General features: G+C 40.3%; 1 protein-coding gene across 1 annotated transcript; it reads right to left on the bottom strand.

Moving 5' to 3' along the window:
- Positions 1 to 681: 681 nt before the first annotated feature.
- Positions 682 to 27784, bottom strand: LOC139456250 (histone-lysine N-methyltransferase SETD1B-A-like). Its single transcript, XM_071237867.1, has 15 exons — positions 27587 to 27784; positions 27326 to 27462; positions 25380 to 25475; positions 24124 to 24294; positions 23274 to 23373; positions 19309 to 21164; positions 18384 to 18614; positions 16318 to 16393; positions 15535 to 15639; positions 14991 to 15156; positions 13284 to 14440; positions 9519 to 9637; positions 8806 to 8937; positions 6711 to 6968; positions 682 to 5498 (listed from the first exon to the last, which is right to left on the bottom strand). The coding sequence occupies exons 1-15, from the start codon at positions 27615 to 27617 to the stop codon at positions 5325 to 5327; spliced, it is 4809 nt and encodes a 1602-aa protein (XP_071093968.1). The 5' UTR covers positions 27618 to 27784; the 3' UTR covers positions 682 to 5324.
- Between the last annotated feature and the right edge of the window lie 183 nt (positions 27785 to 27967).

Genomic DNA, 27967 nt, shown 5'->3' with positions numbered 1-27967 from the left:
CATTAACGCCATTCTGAAAATATTCAAGAACATAGTTTTGACAAAAGGAGATCAAACCCTCTGCAATGCTTTGCACACAAGCTTCATTTTATTTGTGAATTACTGGGATGAGAAATGTTGAAATGAAGAAGGGACATAACTCTCGATGAACATATTCTGTACACAGTCAGACTCTATATACAAAGCTAAAAATGTGAGCATTTCAACTAGTGTGTGTACCATGCACAATGAAAAATGAGTGACACTTACACTAACAATGGATTAGATTGTAACAAATTTGTACAACTGTGCAAAAATATACAGTCATTTACAATTAAATTAAATCCGTATTTAAAACCATTCTTATTCACAATGTTTATTTACAATACAAGGGCACAACCTGCATTGTAAGTGTGGTGGCTGTTTGTCTACTTGTCTATTTCACTCAATTTGTACAGCACTACAATAACTGCAGAAAGAAGCACCTAGCCTGTCTTGTTTAAAGCATCCCAAATTGATAACCAAGGTAACCTCTTTGTAAATAACTACAAACAAATTATTTCATGAATTCACATAAATTAATTTGCCTGTAGCATCTATATGGTCAAAATAACCAAGTTGAATAAAAAAAGACCCCAAAAGAAACACCCATGTAATTATCAATATTTTCTTAAATTTATATGTTAAACTTTAGATTCCTTAGATACTAAGTTGATATAGCAATCACATAACATGGTAATGCATAACCTGATACATGATAAGATAATGTAATTGTTTCTACTTCAAAATAAATGATAATCAATGGTTATCAGCATTGGATTTCAAAGCTACAGGGATTTATTCAGGATTCTAAACTAAGTGCCCTTGGCAGGCAATTTGGGGAAAAGATAATCATTTTGCTCAAATTGGTCTGTAAAATGCAGGTTTCCTCTATTAAGCCATAGCATTAGTTATTACTATGTAACATGAATTGAGAAATTTTAATTCTAATTTGGGAATTCTTACAGACATTGCTGCAGACTTGAGGCCAAATATCACCTCTGAGCACGTCAAAATAAATCCCTGAGCCAACAAAAAGATGATGTCAAAGTCATCCCAGATGATTACAAGATGAGGAAACCTTCGAAAAGTACACAAATCGGGGTGCTAAACTCAGGACCAAGTCCTACAATGACAATTGCAATACAATCATATACAATGTGCGTTTCCACTGAACACGTCTGGTTCAACCTTTGAGGACAATTTGGAATGAGAACACTAACTCATTCTGGTTACATTGTCATATCATGGACAATACCTGCAGCAATGTGCATTCAGCTTTAACAGTTCAGGATTCAGATCACCATCATCTGAATCATGACAGCATCTTTACATTTTGAAACATTAATGTTTGATAAATGGGCTGTGGACAATACCATGCAAGATATGATGAATGAAAGGACCCTGGGCCCCGTTCCACAAAGTGATCTTAGCGCTACGATCATCGTAAGTCTATGTTAAGGTATGAGAGATATGATTGCCTTTGTGCTAAGATTGCTTTGGGGAACGAGACTCCGATCATGAAATAAGGATTAGTGAGAGATTGAGTTGGGTTTCTTCACCTTGTTTGTTTCAGGACACATTCAGTAATTCCAGCCATATGATGGCGGTCTGTGAAAAGTTGAGTTTGGGCCAGACAATCCACTGACTGACATCATGAACATCGATCTACGTAATTGTGATACGATGACATGCATGAACCAAGTCCGCAAGCATGACCAATGTCAGTCGCCTCTTACAGCAAGCATGGGTTGCTGAAGTCTTTACATATTATTTCTGTCACATCACAATGTGTTGTAGCTGTATACCATGCCAGTGAAATCCATGGTCATGGTTATAGGACAGACAAAGGATCATAAACAGGGTGAATCCAGTATTTTCACCACAATCAGCGGATACTGGCATGACTAAGGGAAGCAACTGCACAAAACATTGCAATGCCTCAGACCAAGTCCACCTATGTCCTCCAGTAATTATTTGCAGTTGTGGTAATGATTGGAGAAAAAATTCCAAAGAGAGAAAAAACGCAATGATTCCAATGACAACATTATAAATGGAAGAAAGTGGTTCATGCACTAATTCCAGAATGCTTTTTTTTATATTATTGTTCTAATGCATCTGCAACATTGTCTAATTTTCTCACTTGATATTGTTACCATGGTAACAGAAATAAGTTACACATATATCATAAATATAACAATAACCAACAATTAGAGTAGCACTTTTGAAGCATAATTGAGATGAAGATCTCCAGATAAAGTTTAGGCAATGACATGGGCGTGGCTTCATCTGAGTGAAAATATGTTACCAATTCACAGCATGCATCGGATTTCATTGCACAGGTTTAAATATAATTCAAATCAAAATAAGAAACTGAAGACTGTCCCAATTCCACACGGGACGTTCAGAGAACACTTCATCAATATCATAAAAGATTTGTGTGAATGAGTAAGTGAGTGAGTTGGGTTTAACGACGCTTTTAACAGTATTCAAGTTATATCGTGGCGTGTCAGCTTAATGTGGGAGGAAAGCCCGAAGTGATGCAGGTCTCAGACGTTTACCACTTAGGTGAAACCCACGAGCACGGGTATGGTGCTAACAAACCTAGAACCATAATCAGGGCAAACTGGGATTCGAACCCACAATCATAGGTTTCTGGCGTGCCCAAGGGACGCAACTCTGCTCTCAAAAGATTTGAACAATTTACAATTAATTTTAGTTAGAAGCGTGTTCAAAGATCAATATCGTGTGAACTGTGATTAGAGAAAAACTTGACCATGTTGACCATTTTGACATACACTTGTTGCATGTAGACAAGTAAGGCTGCAATTTTCAATAATAGATTGCACTTGTGCATGTCTTTTATAGCTAATCAAGCCCTGATATACTTTGTTTTGCCAGGCAGTTCGTAAGGGGGGGACTAGACTCATTGGCAGGCCCAACAAACTTAACACAGAATCTCCCAACCAATACTTCCTTGGACTGCTAGTTCAAATATACGGTGTATATCAACCCAGCTGTTACTGATTACCCTACACAAGACAATATCCCAAAATCAAATCTGGACTTAACATTGAGAATCTCACCTGAGTGTCTTTTAATATCAAATATATCAACACGAGTTGAAAAAAGTGGAAGAACTCTGAGGCTTGCAAAGGATTTTTTCCACTTTTGTCAACGAGTGTTGATATATTTGATATCAAAAGACATGAGGGTGAGATTTTATTTATCATCTAACATCATTCTTCCATCTGTTTCAGTTTGTAGACAGTAATAAGCAGTGTCTTAAGTGTAAAAAGTACTGCTAACGGCTTCAGTCTCAGAGCCATTAGTGATGTCATTTGATTGTGACATCATGGTAACCAATGATGTCACAATAGTCTGCAAAGCATAGAGATGCAATTTTTTGGCAGCGATATATATACAATCTACATGAGGATTGATCTACACGATTAGGATATAATGACATGCAACAAACAAGTTAGCGAGTGTGACCACCAGATCCTGTTGATACATACCCTTTGCCTATCAAAGCAGAAGTTACAGACTTGGTATAAGGTAGGAAACTGTCATGACACTGAATATATGGATGATGCTATTGAAGGTATTGACTAGACTATGCCATGAATTTCCCTTAGCATGTTTAGACAGTGAGTGAGTGAGTTATATCACGGTGTCAGCTTAATGTGGGAGGAAAGCCGGAGTGATGCAGGTCTCAGACATTTACCACTTCAGTGAAACCCGATAGCATGGGTATGGTGCTGAGAAACCTAGAAACATAATCAGGGTGAACCGGGATTCGAACCCACAATTATAGGTTTCTGGCGTGCCCAAGGGACGCAACTCTACACAGCGAATCGCGACGCCTGAGACGACTGGGCCACCCGTGCCCCCTGTTTAGACAGTACATAATATCAGCATAGGGTGATAGGAATGATAGGATAAGCTGTGGTTTTTTCATCTTCCTGACATGAAAACTACGTAGTTCGAAAAGCAAAAGTTGTGAATGATTACAAAGGTTCATCTTTCACCTTACCATAAAGAAATAAAGTACCATATAGGATTTCTGAATCAAGAGCCTCTTTCAAAATATTTCCTTAAAAAAATAATAAACCAAAAATCTTTAAAATCTAAAATATATGGTCACAGTGATTGAGAGAAAGGGGTCCATGTCGTTAAACAATTCAGGCTGAGTGAGTGAGTTTGGCTTTATGGCGCTTTTAGCAATATTCCAGCAATAGCATGGCGGGGGACACCAGAAATGGGCTTCACACATTGTAACCAGTCAAGAATCGAACCCGTGTCTTCGGCGTGACTAGCAACGCTTCAACTACAAGGCTACCGAACCACCCCTAAACATAATAGAACTGGGGGGCTATAGAATTAAATACTACAGCAACAAACCTCAAGGACACCAGGGCCCCCTTAATTAAGAACACTGTTGCCGTGTTGTTTAATGTCTCAACCTCTGAACCTTCTTACTTCTCAACAACACGAGTCAAAGATATTGACCATGAAACAATCCGTGCATCGCTCAAGTATCTTCACTATGGATGTTTTGGTTATAAAATAATGGATTTGTTTGTGAAAGGATTTATGAATTTCATCACAATAATCTTGACATGCGTTGATGTTGTTTCAGGAAAATGTTTGGAGCCATCACTACAATTGTTCTTGTTACCATGGTAACTAACTGAACACAAGGCCATGTTGAGGGGTGAGCTCCGTCACCATGCTAACCATGCCTCAGTTGATTCATCATCTTGACTGATTGGAGCAACTTTAAAGTTAATATACTCGCTGAAGCCATTTGAAATGCTACCCTGACCTTGACCTTGAACTTTGACCTCAAGATTTCATGTTGTTGACACATTTTTTTACAGGATTCATGAGTACACAAGTTCCAATTACACATAAGCCATTCTTTTTTTAACCACTATGCTCTTTCTCAGCAGTCTGCAGAGTCAAGTAGTGTCTGCGTGCTCGACACACAGACCAAGCATCAAGAGGGCTGACTGTATGGTATCTTGGCCAGTGGCTATCCCTGCTTCTTTCTGCATATCCAACCTTCACCTTGCACAACCTGTTGTTCTGCCATCACACACAGCAGGCCGACCCACGAAGCACAATTGAGAGGCAATTGAAGCACATGGGGAAAGACCCTTTTAGCACATGGGAAAGGCCACCATGAGAAGCCATGTTTTCCTTTTTGGTCAAACCCCAGCATATGCCATATCACAGATCAATCGTTTCGATATAAGGCTGTACCACCTATTGAACACATCCCAGAATACCTGGCTGTTCCATCAGTTGAGAGTGCCCCTACAGCCAACAGCGCCACAGAGACAGGGAATTTTCTCATCCTCAATGGGAAACTTGTAGTCATATGTGATTTCCTCATTCACGTCAATGTCTCTTTTAGAATAGATTACAATTTTCTTTTGAGTATCTACAGTGATGATCTTTGCATAGCAGTTGGGCTGAAAAGAAAAAAAATATGTTATAGTGGTTTGGGGTCAGTATCATGGAATTCGCATTGCAATACAGCAAGAATGTTTTCAGTACTTAAGTAAGATTTAACGCCGATTTGCAGTTATATCACGACGTGTCAGCTTAAAGTGGGAGGAAAGCCCAAAGGGATGCAGGTCTCAGATGTTTATCACTTTGGTGAAACCCACAAGCACTGGTTTTGTGCTGACATTTACTTACACCTGATTAATTAAGCAAACTAAACACAATTTATGGAATACTTCTTTCTGGAACAATTATACCAACATTTTGGTTCAGATCCTTACTCTGTTGTCAAGCAAGGCAATGGTATAAGGACCTGTACCAAAATGTCACTATGATAGTACAATAAAGAAGTTGTTATCCATATATTTTGTCTACTTTGACGTGTCAAGTTCTAAGAAATACCTATCAAACAATTCTGAAAATATAAGTTCTGAACTCAACAATGGTTCATATACCTTAGAGGCCAAACTGGCCAGTTCACAGCAAGGCCATGATACGATACATATCATGATACCTAGGTCATGATACGATACGTATCGCAATATGTATATTTACGTCAAATCCCGTTGAAACTTATTAGCAATATTAGCTAGATCACATTGTGACCATAAAGCCCTCATTTGAAGCAGTTCTCTGTTAAGCATGGGGTGTTGGGAACCTCTTCTGCCAAGGAATGTCCAATACTACAGAAACCATCATTGTCCTAACTGTGACTTGTACATAGCTGCCATCTTCCCCAAAATACAAGTAGTATCATGGTATGTTCGGGACACAAAAGCCAATAACAATGAAACGTCTACAGTACAAGACAGCCATGTGATTCTGAAACTCAGCTGATAATTTTAATTCCTTGACTGTGGTAACTTCTGATCATATGAGAGGAGTGTCACAACAGTTGATAAACAACACACGCTCCCGTTGAGGCCAAATAATGATCCTCTCTCACTAGCATCTATGAAAACTTAGTCCTTGTGATGTTCTTTTTGTAGAATGGCATAAAAAACTATATTTGAGTTGCAAATTCGTAACAACTACGAAATACTTTGGACAACTGGCAGTTATGTATATAAGTTTGTATGTTTGTTGTTGAATGCCGCACTCAACAATATTCAAAACATCAAACAACGACATGGAAATGTCCAGACAATTCGGGGTAAAGTTATCCGAAAATTGCTTACATTGCAGCTGTGATTGATGAATCTGGCGAGGTTGCCGCACTTGGTGGCGTCAATAATGGTCTCTCCATCGACCCGGAACAAATAGCTGCTGCCGATACCGATGTTCTCATACTGCTTCTCGCGTAGGTCGGCCATCGACTGACGAACAACCTGCCCCACATATTCGATAACCATTTCGTCAGCTGCAATAGGCTCCAGTGCAAACAGTCCCCAGTCGTGAATGGAGCTCTTTGCAAACCTCAGATGCTTCTTTCGGAACTGGAATAGATAGTTAGACAATTACCACCTAGATCATACAAGGAAAGGGGTGGAATACTGGGGGCCTTTTCTGCCTGGAATTCTAGTGTGTTTTTGCTTAAAGACCCTTTGAACAGTATTCAACAGCTGTGTCACTGCTGTCAGTGTGAAGTGATGCAGTCATTTGTGATGGGTATTTACTTTTACTTTTGTATTGCAATGTATTGCAATAATCATCCATACATATCAGAATAAACTGCATGGGTTCTTTCATCTGTTATTTGTTATGAATCTAAATAAAAATAACCCATGTGACATCTTCACAGTCGTCTGCCATTTTGTTGGATGTTGCTGTGGTCAAAACACATCCATAATAGTACATTATACACAGGAAGCTGTTCGCTAATGGTTTTGCTTTTTCGATCACAGGAATCAGTTGCTAATTTCTGAATTACTTAAGTTCACATCTACTTGTTACTTATGTAAACTTTGCCAACAAGAAGTATTGCATGATTTTGACAAATGCAAAATACTTGTATTTTCCAAACATATTTATTTTTGAATGAGGGAATACCGGAATACCACTGACCTCTAAAGGTCATAGATGTTTACTACATTAGTGAAACACAAGCACAAGTATGGTGCTGACAAACCTTGATACAATCAGGGCAAACCAGGATTTAAACTCACGATCAGAGGTTTCTGGCACACCAAAGAGAGGTAACTCTGCACAGCAAATTCCAGCACCTTAGAGGACTGGGGCCCCTATGCCCCCTTTTGAATTATAAGTAGGTTAGTGAGATCAGAATCATACCCCCTTTTCTCAGATACCTAATGTCAACCTGTATCAGACCATCTATCATGGGTTCATGACTTCACGACTTCGAGTCTACAACCCTCCAGGATCTGTACTTACAAGAGTCTGAGACACTCTGCCTTCTCTGTTTGTATTGTTTGTTGTTTAACGCCGCACTCAGCAATATTCCAGCTATATGACGGTGGTCTGTACATAGTCTGGACCAAACAATCCAGTGATTGACAACATTAGCAACAATCCACGCAATTGGGATCGATGACATACATCAACCAAGTCGGAGAGCCTGACCACCGAATCCCGTTAGTCGCCTCTTACGACAAGCATAGTCGCCTTTTACGGCAAGCATGGATTGCTGAAGATCTATTCTACCCCAGATCTTCATGGGTCTTCTCCAGAAAGGGTTAGGTTCTATTCTGGTGCCTACATCTCACTACATTTTGGACATTACCAAGTTCTGATAGTTCTCCCAAAACATCAGCGGTTTACTCAACTGGATTTTCAACAGAACAGAACATGGGCCAACAACATATACCACTCAAAAAAATCAAAGGACCACTTGATTCTTTTATATTACCATACATCACGGCATGACAGTTTAACTGTAGTAATAGGAAAGAATCGATTGGTCTTTCACTTTTTTTAGCAGTATACATGGTATATACAGTGTTTGCATTTACGGCATCCGGTATACAAATATATGCACTGAAAAAACTGGGACACAAGAAAAGAAAAAGTTTACTTTACGCATAACTTTTGCTGTTCCGTTTATAGTTTGTCTTGCCTCCCAAAATCTGTGTGATATGCACATAAAAACAGACACTGAAACATTTCAGGTCTATATTTGAAGGAATTACATGGGTGGGGGGATGCACCCAAATTCCCAAAGGTAGCTTCGAGTCTGCGCCCCTTGCGGCTTACCCGTCCAAGGGGACCCCATTATTTTTCAGACGCAAACACTGATCATGCTGATATATATTCTCATTACAAGCTTAAACATGTTAAATGAACGTAGTCCATAAAATGTGAGTATTGAGTACAAACCTTAAGTTGGTTGAATTTAAACAAGTCCGACATTCCCATCTGGTCGGAGAAATCAGAGAGAGCTGTCTGTAACCTTCTGTTTTCACTCCTTGCTTCCCGAGACGACACCATGTTCTTCTTAGCCTGCTCAGCCTGCGCACAAATGACAGAGAGTGAGCATGTGAGGTGAAATGGGGTATAACGCTGCATTGCAGATTATTGCAGATTATTGTATGAATACTTATCTTGATCATGTTGACAAGAATCTTTAGTTTTCTCAGTCTTAAATTGGGCAAAAATGAGAATAGATATCACTAAAAGATATTAAATATGATCAATGTTTCTCATAAACATGATATTACCCTACTATTACCCTACCCTACTCTACCCTACCCGGGTACCTGCTGTAGGTCTCAAAGAGATAAAATCAGAAATGATATGGTCATGCATACACTGAAATTGACTGAAGTTTTATCTTTATTCAAACATATGAAAGTCAGAAAGCAATGCGAACATAATTGACTTGTAATGTAACCAACTGAGTTCTAGATTTTTGTCATTAAACAATATGTCACGAGACTGACAACAGGTCCAGGTTGTCCCGTGGGTACCCGGGTCCTGCTGAGTACCCACCCAACCGGAGTACCCGAGTTACCCGTTCCAGCCCTACTGGGGACCAATACTAACCCGACATGTGGCCCATTTGCAAGTGTGTGTCTGTCATCATTACTCACCAGTGTCTGGTTGATGCTGTCGGCCACCTTCTGCTGCATCTTGGCATTAGGACCATGCAACAGGTACTGAGCCTTCTCCTCCATCGACAACTTGTAGTAGCCATCTGTCCTGGCACAGCCTAAACACAGGGAACACAGGAATATCAAGACAGAGCTGACAGAGTGACACCTGTTTACTGTGTACTATGAAGCACATCAATGCCAGTACTTGGCTGTGAAACCCCATTACTGCATACCATGAAGCACATCAATGCCAGTACTTGGCTGTGAAACCCCATTACTTCATACCATGAAGCACATCAATACCAGTACTTGGCTGTGAAACCCCATTACTGCATACCATGAAGCGCATCAATGCCAGTACTTGGCTGTGAAACCCATTACTGCATACCATGAAGCGCATCAATGCCAGTACTTGGCTGTGAAACCCCATTACTGCATACCATGAAGCGCATCAATGCCAGTACTTGGCTGTGAAACCCCATTACTTCATACCATGAAGCACATCAATACCAGTACTTGGCTGTGAAACCCCATTACTTCATACCATGAAGCACATCAATGCCAGTACTTGGCTGTGAAACCCCATTACTGCATACCATGAAGCACATCAATACCAGTACTTGGCTGTGAAACCCCATTACTACATACCATGAAGCGCATCAATGCCAGTACTTGGCTGTGAAACCCCATTACTGCATACCATGAAGCGCATCAATGCCAGTACTTGGCTGTGAAACCCCATTACTGCATACCATGAAGCACATCAATGCCAGTACTTGGCTGTGAAACCCCTTTACTTCATACTATGAAGTGCATCAATGCCAGTACTTGGCTGTGAAACCCCATTACTACATACCATGAAGCGCATCAATGCCAGTACTTGGCTGTGAAACCCCATTACTGCATACCATGAAGCACATCAATGCCAGTACTTGGCTGTGAAACCCCTTTACTTCATACCATGAAGCACATCAATGCCAGTACTTGGCTGTGAAACCCCTTTACTTCATACTATGAAGTGCATCAATGCCAGTACTTGGCTGTGAAACCCCATTACTTCATACCATGAAGCGCATCAATGCCAGTACTTGGCTGTGAAACCCCATTACTTCATACCATGAAGCGCATCAATGCCAGTACTTGGCTGTGAAACCCCATTACTTCATACCATGAAGCGCATCAATACCAGTACTTGGCTGTTAAACCCCATTACTTCATACCATGAAGCACATCAATGCCAGTACTTGGCTGTTAAACCCCATTACTTCATACCATGAAGCACATCAATACCAGTACTTGGCTGTTAAACCCCATTACTGCATACCATGAAGCGCATCAATGCCAGTACTTGGCTGTTAAACCCCATTACTTCATACCATGAAGCACATCAATGCCAGTACTTGGCTGTGAAACCCCATTACTGCATACCATGAAGCGCATCAATGCCAGTACTTGGCTGTTAAACCCCATTACTGCATACCATGAAGCGCATCAATGCCAGTACTTGGCTGTGAAACCCCATTACTTCATACCATGAAGCGCATCAATGCCAGTACTTGGCTGTTAAACCCCATTACTGCATACCATGAAGCGCATCAATGCCAGTACTTGGCTGTGAAACCCCATTACTGCATACCATGAAGCACATCAATGCCAGTACTTGGCTGTGAAACCCCATTACTGCATACCATGAAGCACATCAATGCCAGTACTTGGCTGTGAAACCCCATTACTGCATACCATGAAGCACATCAATGCCAGTACTTGGCTGTGAAACCCCATTACTGCATACCATGAAGCGCATCAATACCAGTACTTGGCTGTGAAACCCCATTACTGCATACCATGAAGCACATCAATACCAGTACTTGGCTGTGAAACCCCATTACTGCATACCATGAAGCACATCAATGCCAGTACTTGGCTGTGAAACCCCATTACTGCATACCATGAAGCACATCAATGCCAGTACTTGGCTGTGAAACCCCATTACTGCATACCATGAAGCGCATCAATACCAGTACTTGGCTGTTAAACATGTTAAACCCCATTACTGCATACCATGAAGCGTATAAATGCCAGTACTTGGCTGTTAAACCCCATTTCTGCATACCATGAAGCGCATCAATGCCAGTACTTGGCTGTTAAACCCCATTACTTCATACCATGAAGCGCATCAATGCCAGTACTTGGCTGTGAAACCCCTTTACTTTCTACCATGAAACTCATTAATAGGTTGCACTGGTGCATGGTAGAGCCAAATGTCATATGTGGATCAAAAATCAAAATATGCCCCCCCAAAACTGCATATCAAATTTCCCAATGACAGTTATGGCTGAAAAAAACTATTTCAATGTGGCTGCCATGGCGACCAGTGTTTAAAAATCAGATTTCAATTCTGGGAGCACTTTTCGGAGACCCCATAGCTAGGATCACTTGCACAATGTTTCACTTCCATGGGCCTTGTAGTTTCAGTGATGATGTCGAACACTGAGTAAAACCAGAGTGAGTGAGTGAGTTGGGTTTAGCGTCGCTTTTAACAGTATTCCAGTTATATTGCGGCGTGTCAGCTTAATGTGGGAGGAAAGCCCCAAGTGATGCAGGTCTCAGACGTTTACCACTTCGGTGAAACCCACGACCACGGGTATGGCGCTGACAAACCTAGAAACATAATCGGGGCGAACGGGGATTCGAACCCACAATCATAGGTTTCTGGCGTGCCCAAGGGACGCAACTCTGATACGACTGGGCCACCCGTGCCCCCGAATAAAACCAGAAAAACTGGGGTATGTAAAAGGTCATAGCTGGATAAAAAATAACAAGAGTTTGCCACTAACGTGGCTATATGCATGATATGCCCCGCCCCTGTTGCAGAATTAATGACATAACCTTTTTTAACCGAGGTGGAACTTGTCTTGGAAATTGTAAAAAAAAGAAGAGTTTGGAACCTAAGTCCATCTTGTTGCCATGGAAACGTAAAAATTAAAAATGTCTAAATTTTATAAATAGCAAAAGGCACCAGTTCAGCATGTACCTGTCAAACCTGCAAAGTTTCATGAAAAAATTTGAACAGTTTATGAGTTATGCTCTGGAAACGAACCCTACCCTCACAGAACCTAAGCACATCTTGATGCCATGGAAACATAAAAAATAAAAATTTCTAAAATTTCTAAATAGCAAAAGGCACCAGTTCAGCATGTACCTGACAGACCTACAAAGTTTCATGCAAAATTATTGAACGGTTTCTGAGTTATGCTTCGGAAACGAAATGTGACGGACGGACGTATGCATGGACGTATGCACGGACGTTTCTATATCCCCTGCCAACCCCGCCAACTTCGTTGGGCGGGAGATAAAAACATGCCAATCTGAAAATCACACACAAAACTGAAAATATGTTACCACTTGTATTTGTACATGAATAATATCCATCAAAATACTAATTTAGCGGGAATGTGGGGGTCGTTGTGATACTGCATGAATCCCACATCGTCCATCTAACTTTTACATCTGCACTGTGTTTGCAACTTTGCAAGTCTTCCTATTGGAAATCATTCTGGGTTTAATCTTGGATTTCAAACAGAGTGACTGTGGCATTCAACATGTTCAAATTATGGAAAATATCAACATACATAATTAATTCAATTTTGAGAATATTACAGACTTTTGTGCCGACTTTTGGGTCGAAAATGAGCCTCGGGGCAGGCCTAAAGGAATCTCTGTCATACCTGTTCGTATATTTGAAACTAGTTTCCTTCTTACCTGATATTTTTGTTTTGTATTGTGCTTCGTCTGTTTTCCGCCGTTTCTTTGACGGTGATGGATCTGGAATATTTGTGACGGGATGATCAACCCACAAAATGTCGTTAATCCAGTAAAACATGGGATCATCGGATGACATCAAGTCTTCATATGTCCGTTTCAAATACTGAATGTCTTCTTCATCCATACCGTTATGGTACATTTCGAAAAACTTTTGCCTTTCATCTTCATAAGACCTAGGACTAAATGACACTTTTGGTTTGGGAGGTGGTAAAATACTGGATAATTCACGACTCCCTCGACTGTTGAGGGTTGCTGTAATGTCTGCCAATGCATCTTTCTTTTTCGAACGCTTTTTTGGCTCTTTTTGTTTGCTTTTCTTCTTTGCCGGAGAATCGGACGAAATGTCGGATTCACCGGCATCTGACACACTTTTGTCTTTGACTTTTGACACTTTAGACACAGCACTAGTCCTTTCATCACTCTCTCTACCCTCCGGGACATCTATCTCCGGCAATTCAAACTTGGCTGGGGGGAGACAGTAACTGTGGTCCATCCACACTTCACGGGACAGACCGGCAGATTCCTCATCAGCAGAGGCTGTGGCATCTGAATCGGCCTCATCTGCCACGGGTGGGGGAGCTGCAAAATAGTCATGTTCTGCAATAGCAGGATTGATGTAAGGACGCCGATCTCCATCGTCCTCAGACCGAGGGAGTGAGAGCGTTTCCTCATTGCCGACTGGAGGAGGAATATCTTCCTCCTTCTCAGCCACATCATTCTTCCCCTCTAGCACCTTGGAATCAGGACTTAATGTCTTCTGAATTAGCTTGGCTAACTCAGGCGCCTCTGCTGATGGTTTGGATGGTTTGGATGGCTTTGTGATGGGCAGAGGAGTCGGAACCTTCTTTGGAGAAGAGGGATGCGGTGGAGAAGAGGGTTTGACCTCGGACACCTTCTCTTCTTCCTTGGCATTTGTGGCGGTTGGTTTCTGTAGAGGTTCTCCGGCTTCCATCGTTTCCTCTTCCTCCTCCTCCTTATCACTAACTTCTCCTTCTTCTTTCTCTTCATCTTCCTTTTCTTCCCTGATTGGAGACAGAGGCCGAGCGTCTTCCTTTGCTTTCAGCTCCACCTCTTCAGTGCTGCTTACCGAGGGCCTGGGAGATTCACAAAGAAAATACACATTATTATCATCAATGCTCATGTTTGTTTGTTGTCTAACGTTGCACTTAACGTTCCAGCTACTTGATAGCGGTCTGGAATTAATCTAGTCTAGACCTCACAATCCAGTGACTGACGTGAGCATCGATCTACGCCATTGGGATACAATGCCATACATCAAGCAGGTCAGATATTCATGGGCCTGAAAGATCATGCCAAAGCATATGGTTACACAAGGCCTAAACCTGCTTAGAACAGTTTTTCAGCAACACAGCATAATAATCGTGAGTCATACACATTACCATCTCAGTGAAACCCACAATCATTGTAAACCGAGGTTTGGTCCTGGTCGCTAAGGAGTAACATTGAATGAATTGCTGCGCCTTAAGTGTTAACAACAAGGGGGAAAAACTAATAATTAAGCAATCTCACCCATAATTTATTTTTCAGCAACAGGTGATCATTGGACTCTGTCCTTAAATGTCATACATACATTGGAACTGTCAAGACTATGAAATTATTTATGTCTCACAAAGCCAAACTTACTTGTCTTTCTTGAGGAGGTCAATGTCTGACTCAGTCTCAATATCAACATCCTCCTCTTCGCTTTCACTCTCCTCGTCCTCATCGTCATCACTATCGTCATCTTCATCCTCATCACTGTCTTCCTCGTCACTGCTGTCCCCACTCTCTTCTTCATCTTCATCCTCATCTGAAATAATATGATCAAACCTTTTCTTTAAATGTCGTGACAACATACTTGAAACAAACTATTCAAAGAAAAACGTAGTGAATTCCAACATTTCTATGAAATATATTCTGGCCTAACACATTTCTTGTCATAACTTGTATCCCAGGCAAAGTAGGATCCTACTCACTCTTGCATATATGCTGAAGCAGTTAGGGATTCAGTTCAGTTCAGTTATCTCCCTGAAACTAGTCAGAATGTTATGATAAAGAACCCTAAAATTTCTAAATGAATGAATGAATGAATGAATGAATGAATGAATGAATGAATGAATATGACAACATTGGTGAAGTCCATTTACCTCCAAATAAATAAATAAATAAATAAATAAAGTACACTGACCTCCAGATTGAGTCTTGTCTGCCTCTTCATCATCTGATTCATCCTCGCTATCACTGACCACTGGCTTCCGTGACGTCCGTGTTGGAGACTGACTTGCTTCTCCATCTGAATACATATCACATTTCCTTTAGCTTACCAATAAAAGATAACTCACAAGTTTTTGTTCTGGATACACATTTGAAAACTGTGGCGACAATAATACATGTAATATTCAAAATAACAGCCTGGCATACACGAAGGGGAGACAAGTGAATTGAAAGTTATCTCCCCTTAGGTGTTAACTGACAGAAGGTTGCATGAGAAGTAGTCAGATCAGGATATGGTAACAGCAGAAGTAAATGTCAATGGATAATGTACATATGTTAATTATATCTGTCATAACATATTACATTACAAGTTGTAGCAGGATCACCAGGGGTACATTGGATTTTATGCGTCCTGTGTTTGGTTTATACCACGAGCATTGTAGATGACATTGGAAAATAATTAAAACAAATACAAAGTTGATAGAAAACAGCTGTTCAATTGTGTGGAGGTTAGCTTGCGCTCTGTCGCGTGACTTTCATTAACTCTGAAAAAGCGTGTGTCTTTTTGCATCAAAACGGGGCATAAGAGATTTCTTCGGCCTCTCAGAAATCCACATGCAGCATGTCTTGCTCATGGCGGGGTATAAGAGATTTATTTACCTGCTGAGAAATATAGTATTTTATGAAGGTCACATGGACCAATCAGACCTCATTATTTTGACATGGAGGAAGGATAATACTGATTATGACACCCTACCTGACCACGCCTCTTCCTCTTCATGTTTCGAGGTATGGCCTTCTTCTGGTGGAGGGGAGGGAGGACGGAACTTTTTCTGCAGAGATAGAAACATGTTACAGTCACAACGCATCCAGGGACATACCTGGATCTTTCGTTTTGGGGGGATCCCATGCATAAAAACAAGAGATACAGTTTTATCACTGTGACTACTTGATGTCAACCTGTGGCACACCACACATAAAATAACGTCATATAAATAGCACTAAAGTCCGGCACTGGCTATGAATCCCTGCACTGGCTATGAAAGCTGCTTATTTTGTTTCAAACAAAACTCAGTGAACGAGTGAAGAAAATCAAAAATGGAAAGTCTGAACTTCCCTATTTTTTTTAGTATTGTGCACACGCAAATATAATGCGCCCAACTCTCTAGCGGATTCAGTATTTGGGATTTTCTTTTTAGGATATTATTCGCAGAAAAAAATTACACCGTATACCTTCAGCGAATTCAGGTAAACAAACGGCTGATAAGAAACTTAGTCAGTACAAATTTGAAATTTGAGATACAAAATCACCAGACATGTTGATTTACCGTTGTATTTTTTGTTCTGCTTGACATTGTTTTACATCCAGGGATTAAGATTACTTTGTGTATTTTCTTGTAAACTAAGCCAGAAACGGCAATCAGCTAGACACACATTATCTTGGAATCTACTGGTGTTTCAGTTAAAATTTACCCAATGATATAACCAATGATATAACCAATGATGCAAGGATTGGAAAAAATTGTATCTGAAACTGTTTTTTTATCAGGGATAATATATTCCAATATCATGTTATTTTAGTTGCAGCTTTTACTGAATATATTTAAAATAATAATAACCCTAAGCGTAGCACTACGGAGCAGCTGATTGCCGGTTTGTTTTTTCACATGGAACAATTTGACCAGTCACAGTCGAGGCTCCTGTGATTGCGAGAACTACATGTTGACAGAGAATCGTCAAACTACAACAAATATGACTTTTAATGAGTCAATGTATGGCATTTATGATATATGTATCCATTCTCTGTCAACTAAAGTTTGTTTCAAGGCGTCAATAGCGGTAATCTGACAATGGTGGTTATTAATAACGGTGAGTTGTGCGATCTTCTGATTGCTCCACACATGATTTCACTGAAATTAATTAAAACAATATAAAAAGGAATTTTGAATAATATTAATGAAACAAGTTACAAACGGAAGTCAAGACACACAATGAACACTTTTTTATAACCAGACAGTGAACCAAAGAAACTACACCAGAGATTAGTAAAAAAGCGTGGTAAAAAAAGCTTAGAGGTACTGAATGCGTTGATAGATCAATGTTGTGTGGACAAGCAAGGATAAGTCACACTGAAATTTGAAATTCCTTTTACATGCACTTGGTGCATGAAGGCTAAAGAAACATAAGGTTGAAGTTTTCAATAAATGGTTGCTTTTACCGAGCTAAATCTAGGCCTATTACCAATTGTCCGAAACCAAACCGTAACCCAAAAAACTACACCAGGGATTCATCATTCATTCCAGACTTGGCGGGCAAACTTGGTAAAACCTCTCAATCTTTTCAAAATTGGAATTTTTGTTAAATTTCTCATTTTCTCTGCTAAGGTATTTTAACACTGCATTCAATGCAATAGTGTTAAACTAAGCACTAAATTTGTTCCTCTTTCTTGGAGCTGTTCTGAGTGGAACACAAAGTCATAACATCTCTGATAGAAATTGGAATCGTCCTATAGTCCTTGCCAAACTACCCAATAGTTCAGGTATCATAAGGACTAGTAGAAATTTGCCCTTTTGATAGGTTCTGCTAAATGTTTTCATAACAGGACTAGAGGACTAAAAATGTTAGTTTTGATCACAGAACATTGGTTATCATTGGTTAAAACTGTAACTACATGAAATGGCAATTTGTAATTCTAACGTGGGAATTTGTACTGACATCGGCCTCTGAGCTGATCTAGTTACATCCCTGCTACATTGACCACAGATAAGCAACTTCATCTCCTACACATGATAGTTCCTGTGACAAGCAGAAAGAAGAACTAACCTTGAATGATGGCATCTTAGGCATTCCTCCTCGAATACCAAGAAGCCCTCCGCTGCCGAAGCTGCGATTAAACCCACCAAAACCACTGTCCATGCCTCCATCTCGAGACCAAGAAGGTTTGGACTCGAAGAGTGAGGCTATTGTTGAACTCATGGCATTCTGACTTGTAGTTGGTGCTGGAGCTGGCGTTGGCTTAATTGTCTTCTCAACACTTGGTAAAGACTTTGTAGGCTGGAAAAAAAGACATCGTTTTTGTCATGATTGTCACACCTAGTGAAAAATGATTCAGGCCAACATTTCCAGAGCTCCAGATAAGCTTTTGGTATTGTGGGTATTTTACCCATTCATTTTAAAATCATTGGGTATCAGTAATTCTATCTGGGTATTCAAATTTCTGTTACCCACTAGTATTTACACCTGTGGGTATTTAAGGTAAATATTTAAAAACACTATTCATCTAGTCCCTGCAACTGGTGTCGTGTGGGTTCGAGAGCTTTATCGGACTCAAAACCCCACGATTCTTCCACAAGAAAGTGTGATGGCAAATGATCATGATGTAACTGACATCGTGGAGTTAGGCAAGGTTGACGGAATGCCCGTTTATAATTTCAAAAAAGATTTCTGATTTGCTAATCGAATACACAGGGTTACTTCACAATATTTTGATGATATGATTTTGATAGTCTAGGCCAAGTTTATGAGTGAGAGAGTGGCTGTGTTTAATGCCACTTTTAACAGTATTCCAGTTAGTTGAGTTACATCATGGCGCGTCAGCTCCATGTGGGATGAAAGCCTGAATTGACGCAGGTCCCAGGCATTTACCACTTTGATAAAAACACTTAACTTAATTGGAGCGAACCAGGATTCATGATACCAAGATTAACAGATCGGTTTATCAAACTGTCCATGTTCTGAAATTCCTCACCTTCGTTTTCTCTGTTTCCTTGTCCCACCATGTTTCGAAGGACTTGAACGCTGAGCTGACAACCATCTTTTTACACAAGTCTTTTTGCATCACCTCTTTCAGTTCCTTCACAAAACTATTGAGCACCTTGGCAAACATGGTCTCATCAACAGGCAGCTTGTCCGCACTTTCTATAAAGTCTGAAGTGCCACTCACACCATTCTGATAACCATAGTAGCTCTGATTGTATGTTGGATTAAACATATTGTTCGCATTGGGTGGGTAGGTGGCATAACCTGGCCACGGATTCATATTGGACAGACCCTGACCATACACAGATGCTGTTGGGTTGAAAGATGACAATGTGGATGCTGATTGCATGAAAGATGTGGAAGACCCTTGCTGGGCCTGGGTAGAGTTCGTTTGTGGGTTGATTTCAAGCTTCTGTTCACCACTGCTGATGGAGGAGAGAGACATTTTGTCATCGTCATCATCATCAACCTCCATATCACTTGTCTCTCCTGCAGGAGATGCCTGTTTCGCAGAATCTGCATTGACTTCTTTGGAAGCCGGGAACTTTCCTTGGGCGTCATTGTTTCGGAAGTTGTGATTTCCCAACGGCCATGCATCTTGGTGAGCACCAGGTTTCGGCCATGTTCCTTCTGCAGGGGTTTGCTGATGTGAGTGGGGCGTTGACCAAGAGTTGTCTCCTGGGGTGTGATGGCTTGGTGTGGGCCATGAGTTGGTGTCTTGCGTTGATGCACCAGGAGTACCAGAGGAGGGATCCCAGCTGCGGTCACTAACTGGTGACAACTCACTTTTCTTAGTCTTTGCTGGTTCCGGTGGGGGCTCCTCGTCTACAAACCCTGTAAGAAGTTTCTGGATGCGAGAATCAAGACTCATTGTTCTCGGTTCCTCTTCAGCTTCTGGTGTCTTTGGTCTTACTGGTTTTTCTATTCTTTCTTTCGGCTTCTTTTCCTCTCTCTCCCTACCCTTGGCCCTTCTCTCATGGTCTCTCTCCCTCTCATAATCTCTATCATGGTCTCTCTGGTCTCTCTCATAATCCCGGTCATAGTCTCTATGCCGGTCTCGGTCCCTATCACGCCCTCTATGATGATCCCTATCCCTGTCCCGCTCACGATTCCGATCACGGTCTCTGTGATCCCGATCCCTGTCACGTTTCCAGTCTCTGTTTTTGTCCCGATCTCGATCTCGATCCCGATCCCGATCCCGATCTTTGTCTCTCTCCCACTTTTTATCTTCCCCTCTCGGCTTCCCCCAACTCCTGCTGTTCTTATCATGGTAATCTGTTGAACTATGTGAAGGGAACGATTCCTCCTGAATCGGAGGCTGGGCTGTATGCAAAGGAGGCGGAGGTCTAGTCGGATCAAAATGAGGGATGCCTGGAAATCCATCTTGAACTGGTGGATGAGCTGGTGGATGAGCTGGTGGATGAGCTGGTGGATGAACTGGCGGATGATGATTCCCAAACGGAGGCTGAATGCCATAGTTAAAGTCCCCAGTCTGTGGAACATTGAAATGCTGAATGTCATACTTATTCCCAGTTGGGAAAGGGGTATGGTTATAAGCATCTCCATAGTTTACTGAAGATGTGCCCGAAGCATAACCCAGGTCTGAATGGCTGGAGTAACTAACATCAGACTTAGGAACAGAGTGTCCGCCTTCACTGAACAGCGGATGGTCGTACGGTGGCGGAGGTGGGTGGCGTGGAGGGAACTCGTTATCGCCTGGGTCATATGCGTCATGCTTCTTCGGGAAGTCATTTCGGAAGGGTTTATGACCATGACTCATCTGTTTATCCAGGCGTTGCTTGGGTTCCGCCAGCATCTCTTCAATGATCCGAGATCGCTCCCGCCCTGAAGAAAAGAAATAAAGTTTACAGAAACATTTTTTCAGGCAACTAGTCACAAACTCGACTCTAAGCATAATTTCAGTCGATTTTAGTGTTATTAGGACTAATATTTCTCAGCTGATTAGACGAAACAGAATGTTACTAGACTTATGCTTCAGACTAGTGGCTAAAATCACAGTCTGTGAACATATTCATACATCCTACATTTTCACTTACAGAATAAAGTCCTGTATTCACAAGATCAATTAAAAGAAACTATGCAAAACAACTGTAAAAAAATAATTGACAGGACCAATTTTCATACACAGTCTTGACAAGTATCTCATAGATTAGTATGCTAAGTTTCATTCATGTAACTTCGGTAGTTTCTGAGAACACTTGTCCCCATTTCACAACAGGGGCCATAACTCTGTAATAATTAAATTCACAACATCAATTTTTCAATCTCATTAAAATCACATCTAAGTTCTCACTACTGCTAAACAAAGATCTGAAGACATCCCATTACGGGTCACGTCAGAACGACCTCTCGCGAACTTTGACCAAACACTGAAATGACTAACAAGAAGTCGACATTAGCCAATTAGAAAGCAGCTTTCTCGAGCTTTACGGCACTTGTTTCAACATGGCCACTTCTATTTCAGACGATGCTTAAAAAATATATTGACAAGTTCTCGATTAATATTTTGAAAACTGAGCAAACGAACATTCCGGAATGTCTAAATATATGGCTGAGATTGTATGGCAGTGCTTCCCATGTACTGTGCAACGCCTCCTCCGTTCAAATGTTTATTCCACGGAAGCGAGAGATAGACGATAATTTTGACGGAATCAGTTGTACGGGCTGTAACTGTCATTCGGAATAGCACGTGTTAACGTTTTCAAGGTTGCATGATTAGAAAACACATTCCGACTGTCACTTTCATGATCTGGTAAGCGACGCTTTGTTTGTTCGGATGAAAGGTCGTTCTGACGTGACCCGTAATGGGATGTCCTCAGATCTTTGTTTGGCGATAGCAAGAACTAAGATCTGACTTTAATGAGATTGTCAATTTTTTAATTCATTGAGATTATGACCAGTAAGACCAGAGTGCAAAATTTCATTCCTCTGACTTAAATAGTTTTTGAGAAAATTTGTTACCCTTGAGAACCTGACGGACGAGCTCCATCCAATATCCGCCGCCCCACTTTGTGGCGGGGGATAATAACAAGGAGGTTCGGGGTCTAAAATACTAATTTTCCAGCAACAAAAGCCAATAACTAAAAGCATGTTACTGCATGTTTTTTTCATAATAATGAATCATCTTTTACTCTCAATCTGACTATCCATAGTCTTCACAGCATTAGAAATTGGCACTTGTCTTGTAGTCCTTGAGAAACTGCCCAATAGATAAGGTATCATAAGGACTGGTAGAAATTTTCCCTTTTTAAGGGTTTTGCTATATGTTATCATTATAAGGACCAGTGGACTAAAACTATTAGTTTCCACTGCTGATTTAACATCTGAAAACCTTTCTATCACATGCTGCTAAGTGATTATCAATTGATAATTAACTGCCTGCATCTGTTACACGTCAAATTACTGATGTCATGTCTGAAATGCAAGCTCTCTGTAAAGACACTTCAGCTACTTTTCAGTTTGAGCGGATTGCTTCAAACAAGGAGTAAATTTCAATAATATGAGTTATCTCCCTTGGGTTGAATGCTTGATTGAGTTAGCAATATCTGTCTCAGCTCAACCCTTAACAGTGTTTAAAGTGAGTGAGTGAGTATGGTTTTAGGCCGCTTTTAGCATTATTCCAGCAATATCACGACGGGGGACACCAGAAATGGGCTTCACACATTGTACCTATGTCGGGAATCGAACCCGGGTCTTCTGCGTGACGATCGAACGCTTTAACCACGAGGCTACCCGACCGCGCCCCAGTGTTTAAAGTTCACAGTAAGAGACATCTCAGTCAACATAATATCAGCTCTTCTCTTTGCAAGAAGTCAATACAGATTCTTCAATGCAGGCATCTCCTGCGGGAGACAAGTGATATGGAGGTTGACAATGATGATGACAAAGTCTTCTGTACTACAGATACTGTAAACTGTTACCATGGTTACTCACCCATGGTGTCTATGACAACCGTGATGATGTTGCCCATTTGAGATGTCTGGTTCAGCTTCTCTGCACACGTGCGAGCTGCTTTGGAAGATGTAAACATGACCTGAAATGGGGAACTGCATTGTTCACATATGTCATCACCCATCCTCATTTGTGACGCATCTTGCGACAAGCATTAGGGTTGAGGAAGTTTTTATCAACAAAAAATATACACCGAACGTCAGTCGGGGGTCTTGGAAACTATATCATTTTAAATGATATAAACACAACCTACGACTTAGGGCTGGGACGGGTAACTCTGGTACCCGGGTCAGGTGGGTACAAAGTAGGACCCGGGTCCGGTGGGTACTGAGTAGGACCCAGGTACCCACAGGACTACCCGGACCCGTGGTTAGTCACGTGATTATATTGTTTAATGGCAAAAACTATCTAAAACTCTATGGTTACACTTAAAGCGATAAATGTTCACATTTCTTTCTGTCTTTGCACACATTCCTTCTGACTTTATATGTTTGCATAATGATAAAACATCAGTCAACTTCAGTGTATGCATGACCAGATCGGTTTATACATGTATCTAAATTTCTCTTGACAGGAGTACTGTCCATCTATTCCGAATTGGACATGTTTTACCTATCTCTTGAGACCTACAGCGGGTACCCGTGTAGTGTCGGGTAATAGGGAGGTGGGTACCCGGGTAGTGTCGGGTAATAGGGAGGTGGGTACCCGGGTAGTAAATTTGGCCTCGTCCTAGCCCTACTACGACTTGTACATCAGGTCATGTTATTGGAAACTTAAGTTTTATTTGTGTCATAAGCATGTTAAGTAACATATTTCTGTTTGAATACATCACCTTGCCAATGCCCATGTGCTTTTTTGTCTTGGGGTGGTAGTAGATTTTGCATTCTTCAATCTTCCCAAAGGTTTTGCACATGTTTTCCAGGAAGTCCTTATTGATGTTATCATTAAGATTTCTGAAAGTGATTTCCTTAGCAGGCGGCGTTCCAACATAGTAGCAGTCATACTGAAAAATACATTGTTATACGAGTGAGTGAGTTGTGTTGAATTCAGTATTCCAGTTATCTGGAAGGGAAGCCTGAAGTGATGCAGGTCTCACACATTTACTATTTTGGTGAAATCAACAAGCACAGGTATGGTGCTGACAAACCAAGTAACAATGTGGGCGAACCAGGATTCAAACCCACTGTCATAGTTTTCTGGCGTGGCCAAGAGAGAACTCTGCAGTCAAATACGGCATCACAGACGATGTTGTTATATGAGAGTTCAGCACAAAATAGTACCTATCTAAAATTATATTCCATTCGCAAGCTTACATCTTCAAGAAGATGTTCAGTACAATATTAACAACCGAAAAGTTTCCATAAATAGTATGGATCTTGTCATATATATTTGTAATATCGCAATGATAAAACAGTGTTATTTTTGGATCTGTCAAACAAGTAATCGTTTCATGTGTGAAACTGTCTGTCCCAATACAGATCATCACCTGCTAGATTGATATATACAACTCAAAAGAAGTTAAAGAACATGACAGACTAAATATAGTCCTATAAAAAATTGGGTGTTGTGTAACTTCTTTGAGCAGTATACATCACAGTATTTTGAGTGTGTAGACAAGTTAGGCGGGTTTTGAAAGGATCAAATCAAATTAGCTGGTACATCCGACTCCAGCCAAGTTGCCCTCTAACGAGAGAGTAAAATCCAAACAAAAAGCTGGGAGGTAGATGCTGGGATGAGAATGGATATTTTCCTTCTACAGCTGAAATTTCTTTGAAACAAATTTGTGGTCACTAAAATATGCAGATCGGATCCGAGGAAGATTCTAACCCTTGAAGATGTTCTTATCTTTGTGAAACCTACAAGCACAGTGCTTACAGAGAATCATAATCTTGGCAAATCTCAGATATGAAACCAAGATCAGCAGGTCCTCAAATGACTAAGGGAAGTAACTCACACAGCATATTATGACACCTAGGACGATTTGGCCAACTGTACTCCCACCATAGTACAGTATGCAAATGAAAACAGATCAATCATTAAATAGAAAGCATCTTCAGGCATTCTAAATTATGTTCAGAAGATTAATACCTTGAACCTTGGTATTGGCAAATCTGCCACTTCCTTCCTACTCCATATCCTCTGGAATCGGGATCGGGGATCACGGAGCTCAATCGTCCGATTTTCCTGGAATAAGATATAGGTCATAGTTATAAATGAATAAGATAACTTTAAGCTTTGACACTAAAATATCCATAGCAGGGTTCAAACATAAAAAGTAACATAAATATACAACTTCATATGGCAATGAGAGCAAACAGAATTTGTGAAACTGAAAAAGTTAAAATTGTCAACCAGTATTTTTTGTGTGGTTATATTCCAATTGGTTAGATAGATGTTGATATCACATGGAATAACAATGATAAACATAAACCAACCTTGCCAGTGATGTGGATGACTATTACTCAAAGTATCAGCAACCTTTATTTTAATGATGGTGAATAAACCTATGATGACCGTCAAATATTAAAGGCAGTAACAAGGTTATGAAACATCTAATGTGTTAAGGTGTATTCATTAATTCAAAGAAATGGAGATTCATAACAGCATCTGAAATATTGCATCATCTTCTTCACGGTGACAGACAACATGATGTACTTTTGTTTTCCTCTGTAGTTATAAACATAGTTTACAAATTCCATATTTCAAGCATGAATCTAGCAAATAAGGAAGAACATTAAACCTACTCATTGAAGCATAAATCTTTTACCAATATGTAATATGAAAGATTAACTTTAGTAAAATAAAGGAATTGGGTGCTCTTTACTTCTTTTGCGTAGTATATTTCATGTTGATCATATCTGGATAAATTTAGAAATGTTTTCAAAATGATGAATACATGAATCATGCTAAAGTAGCAATATTCACAAACTTCCACATTTAGAAAAAATTTTCAATCACATTGGATACAACTAAGCTTGAAAAAATTAAATGCTTAAATTTGCTCAAAACCAGGGTTTTCGATTGGTTCATTATCTGGGACACTGACAAATTGTTTTCTAAATTGTCTTAAAGATATTTTGAACATACTGTGATGATATAGCCAAAAAAGCCCTGTCCCAAGTTGACAAAATCATGAAATTGTCCTCATACCATGGCTCAAGCAAAATCACTGCAGAAATCAAGCAAACCTCATTATGATAGACGCATACAAAGGTTCTATGTAAATGGAATCATTATTCTTGAAAAGCAAGTACTGACAGTTGAAACAGATCCCTTAATCACATGTGCATAAAGAATGCTTAATGATGCTTCAGTAATTCTTAAACGTATCATTAGATGTTGGTTATCATTTGGTATTGTGCACAAGCAGGAAAACATTCTTCAGGCATATGAGGTAAGGCGAAATGGGGCTTAACGTCACACAGGCCACATAAACATGATGAAATAATGTTTCACGGTTCAGAAATATATCTGCAGGTTTACTCATATACAAAACTCTGAGGCTGTGAACAGTTAATTTATTGATCAATGTATACCCTGAACAACTTGAACTTGTTAGAGTTGGTACACATGTGACCTTAATAAAACTTTCAGCCAAATAGATAGTTTGATGTAGAGAATATATATGAGTGAGTATGGTTTTACGCCGCTTTTAGCAATATTCCAGCAATATCATGGTGGGGGACACCAGAAATGGGCTTCACACATTGTACCCATGTGGGGAATCGAACCCGGGTCTTTGGCGTGACGAGCGAACACTTTAACCACTAGGCTACCCGACCTCCCCCGAATATATATGACAGATTGGTTATGTTAAAGTAAATCTGACAAACATCTGCGAGATCAATGATCATATGGTTTGATTAATAGTCTAACTGAACACATTGGAGACGTTACAGGTTTTAACAACCAAGACATGATGCATAAAAACATCATCAGCCGATTGCGCACAAAACCATCTTGATTCGCTGAGCGTAAGGTCTAAATCTGCAGTCTCGTCTGCTAGAGATGAGGGTTCCCTTAGACATTCTCACCCCAGGAATCACGCCATCAATTCTGTAGACTTTCTGTTGCTGACCTCGATGGAGAAAGGGGTCAATAACAAGTTTATAGTTTCTTTTCTTCTTGTCCAACTGATCGACTGGAAGCCCCCTCTGCAAGCCATTAAGGTCTGAAATGAGAAAGAGTTGAATTCATTAAGGAGATGCTGACATAACTCTACCAAATCGAACGCGATAACTGAGATACCGGCTTCTGTTCGTTTTCTTCACACACAAAATAGTGTTTTCTCTCACATGGATCTGGAGGTCTTCTGTCATGTTCCATTGTGTCCCGTGCCAATCTAAGAAGATTGGAATACAAAGTACGGTGGAAGATTCACTTGCATACAATTGTCGATCATTATATGTTACTAACTACTCGTCTAGACAGTTTGGAGCCAAAATATATCAATGACCAAACAACAACACATCCCTCTGTGTTGTATCAAAATTCCCTGCTATCCCACAATTCAACAGGCGGATGTAGTGGAAACCAAAAAAACGATAGTTTCGTTTTATTTATATGTTGTTCTCCATGTAGATTATGTTTCAGGTGTACGATATACAGAACATATCTAAGATAGTAATTCAAAATAATAAAATGATTATTTTAGAATTAGTATCAAACGAAATACG

This window comes from Haliotis cracherodii, unplaced genomic scaffold, assembly GCF_022045235.1.
Source record: "Haliotis cracherodii isolate W230 unplaced genomic scaffold, xgHalCrac1.p SCAF_11, whole genome shotgun sequence".
Classification (NCBI taxonomy): Eukaryota; Metazoa; Mollusca; class Gastropoda; order Lepetellida; family Haliotidae; genus Haliotis; species Haliotis cracherodii.
Note: the sequence above shows the minus strand (reverse complement) of the source record. Positions and strands in the feature narration are given on the sequence as shown.